Here is a 13,457-nt window from a genome sequence, read left to right on the forward strand (position 1 = left end):
TTAACACTCCAACTACCTGCTATCTGAAAGCATATCATCACATGTATGACTTCGCCTCCATGCACACCAACCCTCCTGAATGTTGTTAAATAACACAGGGTAAACCCAAAAAGAGAAAGACCTGGAAGTGTGTGTCATGGTTCTCCCTTAAACAACCATGTAAAAGTCTGTTTTGAAAAAGCATGTACTAGAAACAATTTAGTGCAAGAAAAAGTATTTAATATATTACATCAAATATTATAGAGAACGTTTAAAAGGTGAAGATGACACGGTGCTCAGTGAGTGCTAGTGAACAACAAAAACAAACAAGATCTTGCGGAGTCCTTTTTCCAATCACATTCGTCTGCCTCTTGTATATGTGACATTTACCATGAGCTAAATGATTGTCTACAAATGTATTACATGATGTAGTCTAATGTTTTCACCTGTATTGAACTCTTCGTATATTTCACCCCTTATCACGTTCTCAATATTTCATGTAATACACAAAGTCTTTTTTTGCACTGAATATTTTATGGCGCGTGCATGTTCCACACACGCAGTTCTATTGTTACTTAAGGAGGAACCGGAACCAGAACCCTCCCTCCCTTCGTTCCAAAGTTCAACAACCATGCAACTGACCGGCTTCGGGGCTGGGGCTGCACTTGCGGATGGTGAAGATCTGAGCCAGGTCCTCCTCCTCCTCAGGAAGCCCCTTCTGCATGTGCTGGAGCTGCCGCAAGCTCTCGCTGCGCTGGTGCTTCATGGAGCGCACGTGCTGGATCAGATTCAGCTTGGCCTTGGTGGAGTAGCTGCACAGGACACAGTGGTAGTAACATGTTTCTCCCTCAACTCCGGACTCGTGCTGCTGCAAGTGCTGTCGAGAAACACAGAACGGGTAAGGGGCACTGCTGAAACAGCTCACACAAGTGACCACATTCAAATGATCCCAGCAAATCAAAGACACGTCTTCTTTTCAGAGAAAGGACTAAGTGGGAAAGTTACTAGTACACTTATTAGTTCACTCAACAGAAGCTACTCCTAGCTAGGACTCATTGAAAATGCACTTACTGTACCACTTGCAAAAATCCGAGCCATGACTAGTGTGGACCGCTACACCACACAGTTAATCCCATAACTTACCCACTAAGGTGACTTGAGCAAGGGGTAAAGTCTGGTAGGTGAGTTCGCACACAGATGAAAAAAAAACAAAGCGCAGAAGTCTTCAATGTGTAAGTAGGCCAGGATCTGAACAATAGTGAGAAAGATTGCGTTGCCTGTTGACTGATTGGCAGCCTGTGTGCTGGAGCTGATGATACTGCAGCTGTAGTGCAACTGCATACATTTAATCCATTAGCAAACCGTTTTCTCCTATGCTCTTTTCATTATTTGTAAAGTACCTAATAATCCATGCAAGTGCTGGGGCAGCCAAGAGAGGTGGAATGTAGGGACCTGGAGTAGGTCCCTGAGGTAGGCTAAGGCGAAAGAGAGGGCCTGGGGTGATATTCGGAATCTGTGCATGTGTCCCAGAGTGGGTTCTTGCATCATGTTGGTTCCCTGGAGAGCTCTTAGGAATGCATACTGGCAACTAGACCACAACAGGAGCCCACAGGAGGAAAAGGAGCCCAGTTCTCTGTGTTTAAAAAAAAATCATCATCAGCAACACATTTAACCGAGGAAGAGAATCGGGTGCTGTTCAGAGCGCACCAGTAGCCAATATACCAACACACACGTAGGGCATTATAGATCACATATAGCTGAGAAATATCCACCACCATCTTTCAATACCATAAGGCATCAGCATGTCACCAAGGAACATCTATAGCCAGGAGCTATCCGTCTGCATGCACCACACCCGTAGGGTATCGGAAGCCTACAGCTCACCCGTATTTAATAGACACCCTGCAACATACCTCATGCATGTAGACTATCGGGCACTGCCGAAGCCTCCTCCTTAGCCAGGACCTACCCACCCGCGAGTGTCACACACATAAGACTCCTAGAGATTTATGCTTTCACAGGCCACCTAGCAGGATACAACACACGACTAGGACTTTGGATGATGTCCAGATCTCATCAGTAGCCAGAAAACGAAGAATACTGTTCATCGCGTCCAAATAGCCTTAAACACCAGCCAAAGCCCATCTGTGTCCAGAAGCAATGCACCAGCATTTTGTATAATCCCTTAAGTCATCAGGCACTACTGGGAGCTCCTATGTAGCTAGAACCTACTCACCAGATCTTTATACTATCCAAGCTCACCTGTGGCTTGGCACCATTTACCAGAACATCATACGATGCAGGTTGATCTACAGCTAGAAGCCACTATCAGGCGTATAGTGCACCAACAGGTCACCAGAAATCTATAGGTAAACTGTTTTCAGGGGCCACCATTCATCATACCAGAAGACCATCAGACATTATCCTTGGTTCCTCTTTAGCCATCCACTGGCTTTTCTAATTACCCCAGGCATATTTGTGGGTAGGAGTCACTCACCGGAATGTAATTGTACCCAGGACTGACCTGTAGGTACATGACACACACAGTAACTTTATCCACCCAGGGCTCAAGTGTAGGTAGACTCTACTCACCAGATATTTATCCTACCCTAGGCTTATCCCTAGCTAGACGCTACTCCCTATAGGTTTAATGTACCTAGGCTCATCTGTATCTACAAGACACTCACCACAACGTTATCCTACCCAGTGCAGTTTCACGGTTAGAAGCTTCTCACCAGACGTTACACCCTAGCCAGGACTCACCTAACACTAGAAGCTACTCATGGTCTTTTGTGGCAATCGGGGACCCTCTTAGCTATTCCACAGCACTTTGAATTAATCAGGGCTCATTGTGAGCCTGTAACTGCTCAACTGCATCCATCGCAACCCTCTGTAGACCAGCAGGGCATCTGAGGGGGGCTGATGGGTTGCCACTGACACTGAAGGTGGTGAGTAACAGTAGAACCAACTCACCCGTTCATCTTTAAGAGGCTATCAAATTGGGTAATAGCAACAACTATTCTTACAACGCTCGTGCCCAAATAAAACAAGTTAATAGATATGGAGAAGCAAAAGCATCGTGTGGCATTTAATGGCCAGACTGGCATCAGGGCAATCCCTGCGTACACACCCAGGGCCAGGTGGCAGGTATTGTCTGCGCTACCCATGCTGTTGCCGAGGGCCTCCCTCGGCATGCTGCAAACAGCAGTGTTTGTTTGAGGTGGGTGCTAATTAACAAGGTGTTTGCTTCTGTTTTGGTCATTTCCATCATCAGATTAAGAGCAGGGCTCCTGGGGAACAGAGGACGCGCTGAAGGCAAAAGAGCAGGAGATGTTATTTTCGGATGTGGTGCGAACCTCGAAGGATTGCACCAGCACAAGAAGAGCAGCCGGGAGGGGGAGGGAGGGGCCTGCGGGGGCCAAAGAGCCAGAGAGCACAGCGGTGCAGGGGAGAGAAGCGAGCAATGGCTTCATGGGAGAAAGCCTTGTTTATGAGGCCACAAGCGATGGGTGAGCGAATGATAGGCGGGTCGTCGGGCACGAGGAGTGGAGAACAGGAGAACAGGGAGAACGGCAGGTACTTGGGGGTGCAAGAGAAAAGCATTCATGGGTAGGAGTGGACAATAGGAAAGGCCACTGGAATTATGCGACTCCGCCGCTGTAGCTTTTATCGCATGACTATGAATTTGCGGCATTTTCCACATAATCCATCATCTACTGCATAACCTGCAGATTTTGTCCTCGAAAATTATTTCATCTGAAACGGATCAAAGTTACTAAACCATGGCAACGTGGGTTCACTCGCAGTGGAACGTCCTTTGCAAAGGTTAACAGGTCTTCTTTCAGTTACTTTTATATTTGGTTGTTAAACTGGTACTAATGAGGTAACATTTTTACCCAGACAGTATTATCTTGTGTAAAAGTTTCAAACTAATGAATAGTATAAAAAATGTGCCACATTATGCGGCCATTTTGCCTTTTCTTGCCCCATAATGTAGTCAACACTGTCGCATAATTTGGTCCTCCACAGCTGCATAATTCCAGTGACCCTGACAAAGAGAGGAGGAGAGAAGTGAGAATGAGGAACAATAAGATGACAAGGCAGAGTGGATCAGGAGGAGGGGCAAGGGGAAAGAACTCAGGAAAAAGCACAGGAGAGAAAGTGTAGAAGACAAGGGCTCTCAGCAGAGACCAATCTAAAAAATAGCCACACTTGGAAAGAAACGGATTGCATTTATACTGTGCATAATATCCAACAATCTCAAAATAGCCCAAGAAAAGACTGGGGAAGTATGATCTAAATAGATTAGGAGCCCTTCTCACAACAAAGCCAACAAGCATTGGCATAGCCAATAGGTCTCGCTTTTGGGACCTAATAAGTATTTAGTTATGCAGCACAATATCCTTGGTGTAACATCAATTGTTGCATGGCTAAATACTTATAAGGTCCCAAAGGCGAGACCTATTGGCTATGCCAATGCTTGTTAAGAACTGGGGGAAATGCCCCAAAACAAGTGCAGCAGCCCCCTGCCAGCAAGTACATGTCCTGTTCAGAAGAGTATTTGTGTTGTATTACAAGTCTGTCCTGCCAGTGGAAAAGTTCATGTCCTGTCCTGGTAAAATGCACAGTAGCCTCGCTGAGAACAGCAGGTACTGTCCTTTCAAACCCAGGAAAAGCCCTAAGAAGAGGTGCAGGTGCTCTCTTAAGTACTGAGTACTGACAATCCCGTACTGGGAAATCTAGCAATACCCCAATAACATGATAGAAAGCCTGCAGAGAGCTACCTCTGGTGTTACAAAAATCCAGCACGCTGATGAGTAATGCCAGCACTGGTCATTTGCAGATATTTAAGCCCCACAGCAAAGTGCCAGAAATGTTATTAAAACACAGCAGCCGCGCTGGGGGTGTAGTCCTTCTGAGAAGTGGGAATACGGCCCCATGAGAGGGATAGCGGCCATGCTGCCAGCTGATGGCACTGTGCTATTGAGCGTCACCCTGTTGACACATTGATACTGCCTCTTTGAAAGCAAAGCAGCTATGTTGGAATCTGCAATACTGTCCTACTGAGAGCGCAACAGTCTTGCTGACAAGTACAATACTATCACATTAAAAGTACAGCGATGCTGTTGATCAGTGAAATACTGTTCTATTGAAAATCTAGCAGTCCTGCTGGCAAGTGTAATACTGTCCCGTTTCATTGAAGTGCAACATAGTTGACAAGCACATAACATCCCCATACTGTCCTACTGAAAGCATAACAGTCCTACTGACAACTGCAGTAGAGTCCAATTGAAAGTACAGCAATCATCTTGACCCATATAATGCTGTCCCATTAATACTTCATACTCCCTACTGACACAGTAATACTGTCTCTTTGGAAGTGCAGAAGCCATGTTGACAAGTACAATACTGCCTACTGAAAGTACAGCAGCCATGTTGACAAGTATCATACAACGCCTTTAATCTTAATACAATCTTCCTGCGTGGTGCCCCAAAGGAAAAAATACAAGTCCGGCAGCCAAGATGCATGGGCGGCAAGAGAAGGCTTGGGTTTAACCACAGGGCGGACACGACGAGCTAAAAGTGAAATCACTGGGGAAAACAAGAATCCAGACATATGCAAATCTCTCGAGAAGATCTCTGCTTAAAAACACAAATATAAATACATCGTTTTTCCGAAGCGGCGGGGCCCATAGTATACGCAAGACTGCAAACCACGCTAAGTTTCAGATCCGTGCAAATAAATACATGTTGCTCTACCGCCGGTGAATAAGGCACCGATGAAATTCGCTGCAAAAACAACTTCGCCGAACTCCCAAAGTGTGTACAGAATAACAAAGCGCTGCGGACACGACGAGCTAAAAGTGAGCTAAAAGTGAAATCACTGGGGAAAACAAGAATCCAGACATATGCAAATCTCTCGAGAAGATCTCTGCTTAAAAACACAAACATAAATACATCCTCTTCCGGATCCGGACCTGAAAAATGGGATAAAGAGACAAGAAGTATAGCATCCAGTGAGCAGTCCCATGGGTGTCACAAAAAAAATAAGCATTGGCCGCGCGCACGCGCGCCTCGCGCTCAAAGTAAAAAAAAAAAAAAAAGCTGCGAGACGCGCTCTATGGTGGAGGAGGGGGAGGGGCATTGAAGCGAGGCGTGCTCGCTTGGCCGAGAGAGAGGAAAGCCATATGGCACCTCTGCTCGTACCTGTGCACGTGAACGCAGGCAGAATGCCATCCAAAAGCGTGCAGTCGCACTTTTAAAAGCCTTGTTCACTAAATGTCTCGCCGAGCAGCGCATGAGCTGGCTCAGGCGAGACCTAAAAAGGGAAAGCTAGACCTAGAAATGACTTTCTGAAAGGACTCTCTCCAGGGAGCATACCCCAGACAGGTCCAAGAGTGACTGTCAAGAGAGAGCATTCCTCAGACACTGCCACACAGGGGAAGGTAGGCTCACAAAAGAATTAGGGGCGTCCCGCCAACAGACCCCACACAGGTGAAGAGAGAGAAAAACAAAACCATTTCTTAAACATAGCCACAACATGGAAACTAGGGAACGAACAGACCTAGGACCAGTCCCCAAAAAGATCACACAGCAGGCCGGGACTGAAAAAGACCAATCGGAGACCAACTGAACCTGAAAATATGAAGCAAAAAGCTGTCAGAGTCAGTCCGAGAAGAAGGTAGCGGCGTGTGCCAAGGGGCATTGATTTCTGCAGAGCTTGAGGGGACCTGGAGCCCCCCTCCAACACAAGGAAACTTCTAACATCTGGTTCTTTACGCATGGAATGCGGAATATTGATCAGGGTTAGTCAAAGCTCCACTTTAAAATGGAACAGACAGAAGAACATTCTGATAGAAAACAGAAGATCCTCTGGGGAAGAGGCTGGCTGGCTACTGCTCACAACACATGTACATGTGCACGTGTCTACCGCGCGCATGCTCACACGACAAACACAAGTAACGTGGTGCGTTACCAAACTACATGCATGTACACGCAGACATGGAATACAACTGAGGGTACTATGAAACTGCATTTGCATACACGCGCTTCACTATGTGCAGTACCACATACAGCATGCATGAAGACAGCTCACGTCAGGCAGTGCTGCACAACATACTTGCAATCTATAACTCCAAGCTTCATTTAGTGCTACAAAACAAACCCAAACAAGACGAAAATCAAAATATTCAATACCACTCATAACATGTAGTCATGCATCACAAACTGTAGTACTAAACACCTCACTTGTAGCTCACAACTACTAGTATTAAACAAAACGTGTAAACAAACAGTTGAGTGAGTGCAGTGCTTCACTCCCTACAGATAGAGGTCACAATATGCAGACTTAAGACAACACACATATAAACTATAAATCAGAATATCCATACTGCACAACAAACTGACACACGATACAACTCAGTGCTGGCAGTATTATTCAGTTTGCAGACATGAAGATACAACTCACTATGTACAGTGCTACTCCCACATTTAGATTTGCAACTCAGCCTGCCATATTAAATATACAACTTACAGTATGCAGTGCTGCACCTAACTGTAACTGTAACTATACAGACTGAAGACCCCAACACCATGTAGTACCACACTCAATAAGCTACCAACCCTTCACTGCATTAGGAAAATACATTTTAAAATACCAGAAACACTATTATATTGGGAAGTAAATATAGGTGTATATAAATTACCGTAAAAGGTAACTATGCACTTTTACAATGTCCGATAGGTTAGTTGTTACCTGCTTTCCAAGAACGACTGATTTCAGTTCTGGATGGTATTTTTCATCTTAGAGACGAAATGACTGCTACCACGGGGTAATATATTAGCTCTGAGGCCCAATAACTTGGTTTGAGCTGTTTACATCTAGACCAGGGACCCACGTGTCCGCAAATCAATATGTTCAATACCCCCAATTGAACTCACTGTGTCAGTGCAATATGGGAATCACTATAGAACACATACAATAAGAAGTGGAAATCCATGAAAAACATGTTCATGGGAGCACATTAAAATACTACCATTATACAACTAAGAATACATAGATATATTTCAGCTAGAAAATAACCTCAGTAAATTTCAAGTAATTAAAACAATTCTTAGGTTTCACCTTATCCGCCTGATCACTTTATAGATAATTTACTAATGAAAACAAATGGCAACAACTGCACACCGTTAATTTCTCATAACCCACTCAACCCATCTCCCCATCCCAGATATTGTGAGCACATCAGGACAAACCAAAAAATACCCAAGATGGTTGCTAATATCAATAAACTTTACGTATATTTTCTATGTTCTCATACAGTGGCGCCTTATGTACATAGAGAGGAGCCCTGAAGCCATGTCACGGCGTAAGATTGGACATGCCGACTGACTCCCATGATGTGCAGAATTGAGGCAAAACACAGGCCACTGCAGTGCAGGGGGCTCTCAGTTTTCACTCACCCACTCCTCAGCCTAAGGCCATTGTTGTGAGGTGGCCTGATTCAGTGAATTCTTAGAGACCTCTCGCCAATCCTGCAGTGCAAGGGCATCTTGTTGCATTATGCTATGGTGGAGGGTTCCAGGAGACACACAGAGCCCCACCACAGCGAGTCCTACTACATATAGGGCATGGCACTCAAAGACCTACGTAGCAGTGCTAGAGGTTTTCATACCTTTAGTAGCACTACCTTGATATAATATGCTAAGATTACACAAGGCATAAGGCTTTGGAAGTCTTGCAGACTCGTTCTTCCGACAAAGACTGACATTTGAAGGACTCCTCTGTGGGACTGAGGTACCAAATGCATTTACATCTTAGCACATTCTATTTGGTTAGTCCAATAAAAGTATCAACATATGCAATGCCTGGTAGTGTTACTGACCCAGCACTAATTGGGAACATAAGGCATCAATCATTTTGGTGTGCGCTCTCCTATTCCCTCAGCCTTCTGTTTTTTATACAGCCTCACAGATGAGATACATTTTTTTAAAACAGGATGATGAAGACTGAGCTAGAAACAACGATTGTGATGAAGCAAGGGTTCGCTCTTTCAAGAGGGGACAGGTACTGGAGCGATGCTGAATCATACAGTAGGGGAGGTTGACTGGCCAGGGCATATATATTGTGTGTATCATGCGAGTGTTGGGGTGACTTAATGCAGCTGTACACTGGCACACCACCCTTAGGGTACCAACCCTAAGGAAGCAACCCTAAGGAAGCACCCCAAAGGGTGATTCCCCGACACAGCTGCACAGATTCAGCTGCTTACAGCAATAGTTGCTAGCTCACTCGTAGCCCACAAAAACAGCTATTCTGCAATTTAGCGCCCCAAGACGAAATGCTACCACTCTGAGCACTAAACGTGCCCCTGACACATGAAAGTCACAGTACAGGCTGGTCAAAAATCTTACAAATGAAGGTAGTAGTAGTAAACAGAGGCAGCAGAGGAAGTCAATCTGACTCAGTAACAGAGTACCGGTTAGAATTGTTCTAGCTACTGCAAGTACACCGACAGAAATAGACACACACAAAAAACTCACATTATTTCAGACAACAAAGGTTAGGCACACACCCTTACCTAGCCAGACAGCCCCGCAATCAATAAAAGTAGATGGGAGTCCGTCAGTCAAACATCACATGGGTCGGGCTTGTTCTCTGCGATCTATGCTACCATGCTGTACAGAAATGTACCTGGGAGAGGGGGGTACGGGGACTGAGGGGGGTGGGATGCTTGCACATTAGTCCAGTGGTGGCTAACGCCAGAGATTTACCATGTAAGAGAGGCAGTCCAGCTGGTCTAGTAGTATTAGAGATTCTCCTATCTTTTTTGTCTAACCCCGAGTCACCACGGGGGACCAACTGTAAAGATTTGGCAGCACGCCAGGGACTCTTTCAGTTTCTCTGACTTTTCGCCCCATTTCTAAGTCCCATTAAGGGCTGATGCTGCTCTGCTGAAAGATTGAAAGCTCAGCATGGATTTTACTGAACGTTAAATCAAGCAGTGAACGCAGACAGCAAACTCTGTGGCACTTTAACTTTAAATAATGCAATAATTATTGAATTTCCTTTTATAACTGAAGTGCTGGAATGTAAACAATGGACATGTAATTGCAGGAAGAGGGGATCAATAGACCCAATCGTTCTCGGGCATGTTAATTGTAAATACAATTGCTCCAAGATGTCAGGCTTGTTCTTCTTGCTCCAAGAATCACCCTAACGGATGACGGAGCCCAACTTTTCCATTACGGACCATGGTTCCTTGAGGAGGTTCTCAATCAGCTGTGATCAATCTGTCAAGATAATGCATGGAGTAAGTAAGTCTCTTTCAAAACACAGGGTCCCAATCGATAGCCAGGACCAGCTTAATGAGGAGTGCCCAAAGCCCGAGGGGCGGCCGCACTAGCAACCTCCCCAAGCTGGGGCTTTGGGCTCTTGGCGGGGCCTGATAAACAGCCAGTCACCTAATGAGCAGGCAGTTTATGCATGCCTCGTTGCATCTCAACCCAATGGAACCCACTAGGGATGTGCAACAAACGTACAACAATGTGGTGTCAAATTACGCTTCGCCTCATCTCCACGCAAGGGATCTGCTGATAACCAAACCATAGATTTTACCACACCGGGAGGGAAGATGGTACCGCAGTTTCATAAATGTATGGATGAAAACACTTTTTCTACTATGAGAGTTCTTGACAATAAAAGATGCAGGAGAAACCACCTCATGCGGTACTCTAACAGGGTCTTCAGTCATCTGGAATGGTTTTCAAGGAGTTATGATGACATTGTAGTAGCTGTGCTCATTCTCGGTCAGCAGTAAACCTTAAACTGGGGGCAAACATTGATTGTAACAGTGTATTTTTTCACAGCAGGAACAGGAAATTCAGGGATGTGATCTGTCAAGGATGACAGAATACGGTCAAATGGGAAAACTAGGATTAGAACTCAAGTCTATGGCTCCAAAGTTGACAGCGTAAGTTAGTAGCCCGCAGCGGTCCTAAAGGAGTTTCACTAAATGACCTTATAAAAATGTGGCACCTCTTTCACAAGCTTGGAGAATAAAGGCACAATGTTTTTCTAACGTCAAAGCCGGACTCCGGATCACTGTCCCAGTTACCGACAAGCTCACTGGTGTCTTAGAAGAAGAGGGTTTAAACCACTCTGATGTTTTTTCTCTATCCTGCAAAGTAGCACTGGGCAGTATCAGAAATGTACCTGTTCATCCAAAGAATGATGGATTTTTTTAGGTTAGTCAAGAATTTCCCAGATGTTCTGGTTCTCCAAAGGTAGCGGTGGTCAAACAGCTAAGGCTTGCTTAGAGGAAGGAGGTGGCATGAAGACTGGTTTCAATGCAATATACAGATAAAGAGAACAGTTAAAAAAAGAAACAGAAGTGAAATCCAGATGTGGTGGGCACCTAACGATCCAAAGATACGAGTCCAAATAGGTTACAAAGTAGAGTGCACCATATAAAAGAATAGAGTCATCACATATACTGAGAACAGGTCTGCGCTACTCTGATGACCAGAATATTGATCACTTGAAAGCACTTTTGCATCACAATCTCAGTGAAACTCTTTTTCCTTCAGGTACTTATTGCTTTGTTTGCAAAGATACACACACACACACAATCCGTGGTGAATGTCAGGAACACAACAATACAGGAGACCGAAGTAGTAATTAGGTGCTTTTGCTGCATGGCACCCTTGAAGATTATCTGACTACAGGGACATGACCCTCCCTACTCCTAAAAGGCTTAATAATTATAGACTTATGGCAAAAAGTAAGCCAGCATGTTGTCCTCTTATATTTACCCTAACTCACACTTACACTGCTAGGGAAAGGACCGGTTCTACGGATTGTCAGGCGTTAACAGTGAGTCCTAATGAAAGTCATGGACTCATATTGGCTAATAATCATATAGCTGCAACATGTTGACAAGCAGGACCCTCTAGTAAAATGGGATGAAGTGGCATCCACTTTCCTCTATTTTTAACCATACCTGGGGCACCCAAAATAAAGAGATGCAAGGTTGGCCTCTAGGTATTTTTTAAACATCTTTATATCCCCCTACAACCAAGCATTGTCAAAGGCCTCGCTAAGCGAAGGTTGAGCCTTCCTAAATATTTTGTATACCAGGATGAGACCCGAGGATGAAGCATGCCACTAATATAGTGGCCGAGGGCTCTGTTACACAATAGGTGTATACCTGACAGTTGTAGCGTTGAACATCTCACAACAATCCTACAATGCATAACAGTACAGTTTGGGCTACCTTAGTGTTCTATGATTGAACCGGGAGGCTGTATCCACAGACCAGTATCTCTCCTCTTATCTTCCATTTGGTGATTTGAAATTCAGGAAATGATGATTTACACAGACGCCCCAGACAAGTCTAGTCCAACAGTCCTTTAATATAGGACATTCATTTCCGAGGAAGCTCCATATATTCCTATGCTGCTCGAGTGTTTGACCGAAAATCAATTGCAGTTAAAATCAACTGAATTTAAACAGAGCTCTTTTAATAAACAGTGATTTCTGCACTTTTCTGCTGAATATATTTTAAGTCCACTGGTGCTCTGGAGCCTCCATTAGCTCTCAATTTTCTGATTTGAGTTAAAAATTGACCAATATTTCATGATATTCAAGGTCCTTGGAGCTCTGTACGCTTGCAACGCTGGGAGATTTTCAAATGGCTATGTTTTGAGATTTATGAAACTCTATTGGACAATTTTTATATGGCCATGGGAGAACTCAAATTCTTCTAGGGCTAACAGATGTTTACAATTTGGATCCAACTCACAGTACTACTTATTACGCCTGGTGAAGCACAGAAGAGGACACAGGTGTTTTCTGACACTCACAGCACACTTGAAAGAGAGGAGTTCAGGCCCCAACTCAACAGCAGCAAGGCTGGTTGTGTGCTGGGGGGACAAGAGTCCCACGGTTGAAAGAGAGTGATCTTTTTTGAATGGTGCAACAAATTATGATTGATAAACAGAATCACTGCTCTAAGATGCTCAGCTGCACATTGTTCTAGTCAGCTGGATAAGCTCCTTCGCTACAGTTTCACTGGGCCTCCCTTTTGAATGGCATCACAGCCTCCAAGTTGAGCTATTCAGGGGATTCTGAGGCTGGTAGCTGAAGTTCTCCTTCCATGGCTGGATATTTCTGGTGTGCAGAAAAAAGTCTCCACAAAGCAGATAAGGAAAACCAGTCAAGGGCCAGGCAGAACCTCTACCAGATTGGATTAAGTGGGAAGGAAACATGCTAACCCAAGTTAAAGTGGTCCTCTTCAGGTCTTATTCAGGTCTAGGAGGTGCGGTGCTCCTCTGTAAACCACTAGGCTGAAGTTTCGATGGGGTGCTAGCCAGAAGTACAACTCCAATTATCACAGGAGCATGAAAGCTTAGGTCGATAGTTGAGGAAAGGGACAATTTTCAGGCATCCGCAGGAGCAAATGAGTTGCTCTAATTTT

At 44.7% G+C, this 13,457-nt stretch overlaps 1 protein-coding gene across 3 annotated transcripts in view; it reads right to left on the reverse strand.

Annotated features, from left to right (window-relative positions):
• The window catches only part of ZFHX3 (zinc finger homeobox 3), a 338,436-nt gene that overhangs the window by 150,148 nt on the left and 174,831 nt on the right, over positions 1-13,457 (reverse strand). For all 3 annotated transcript variants that reach the window (XM_085638005.1, XM_085638006.1, XM_085638004.1), the window contains one exon: positions 622-856. In XM_085638005.1, the coding sequence (XP_085494131.1) occupies positions 622-856 (235 nt within the window). The remainder of the gene's footprint in view (positions 1-621; positions 857-13,457) is intronic.

Source organism: Triturus cristatus, chromosome 12 (assembly GCF_964204655.1).
Source record: "Triturus cristatus chromosome 12, aTriCri1.1, whole genome shotgun sequence".
Classification (NCBI taxonomy): domain Eukaryota; kingdom Metazoa; phylum Chordata; class Amphibia; order Caudata; family Salamandridae; genus Triturus; species Triturus cristatus.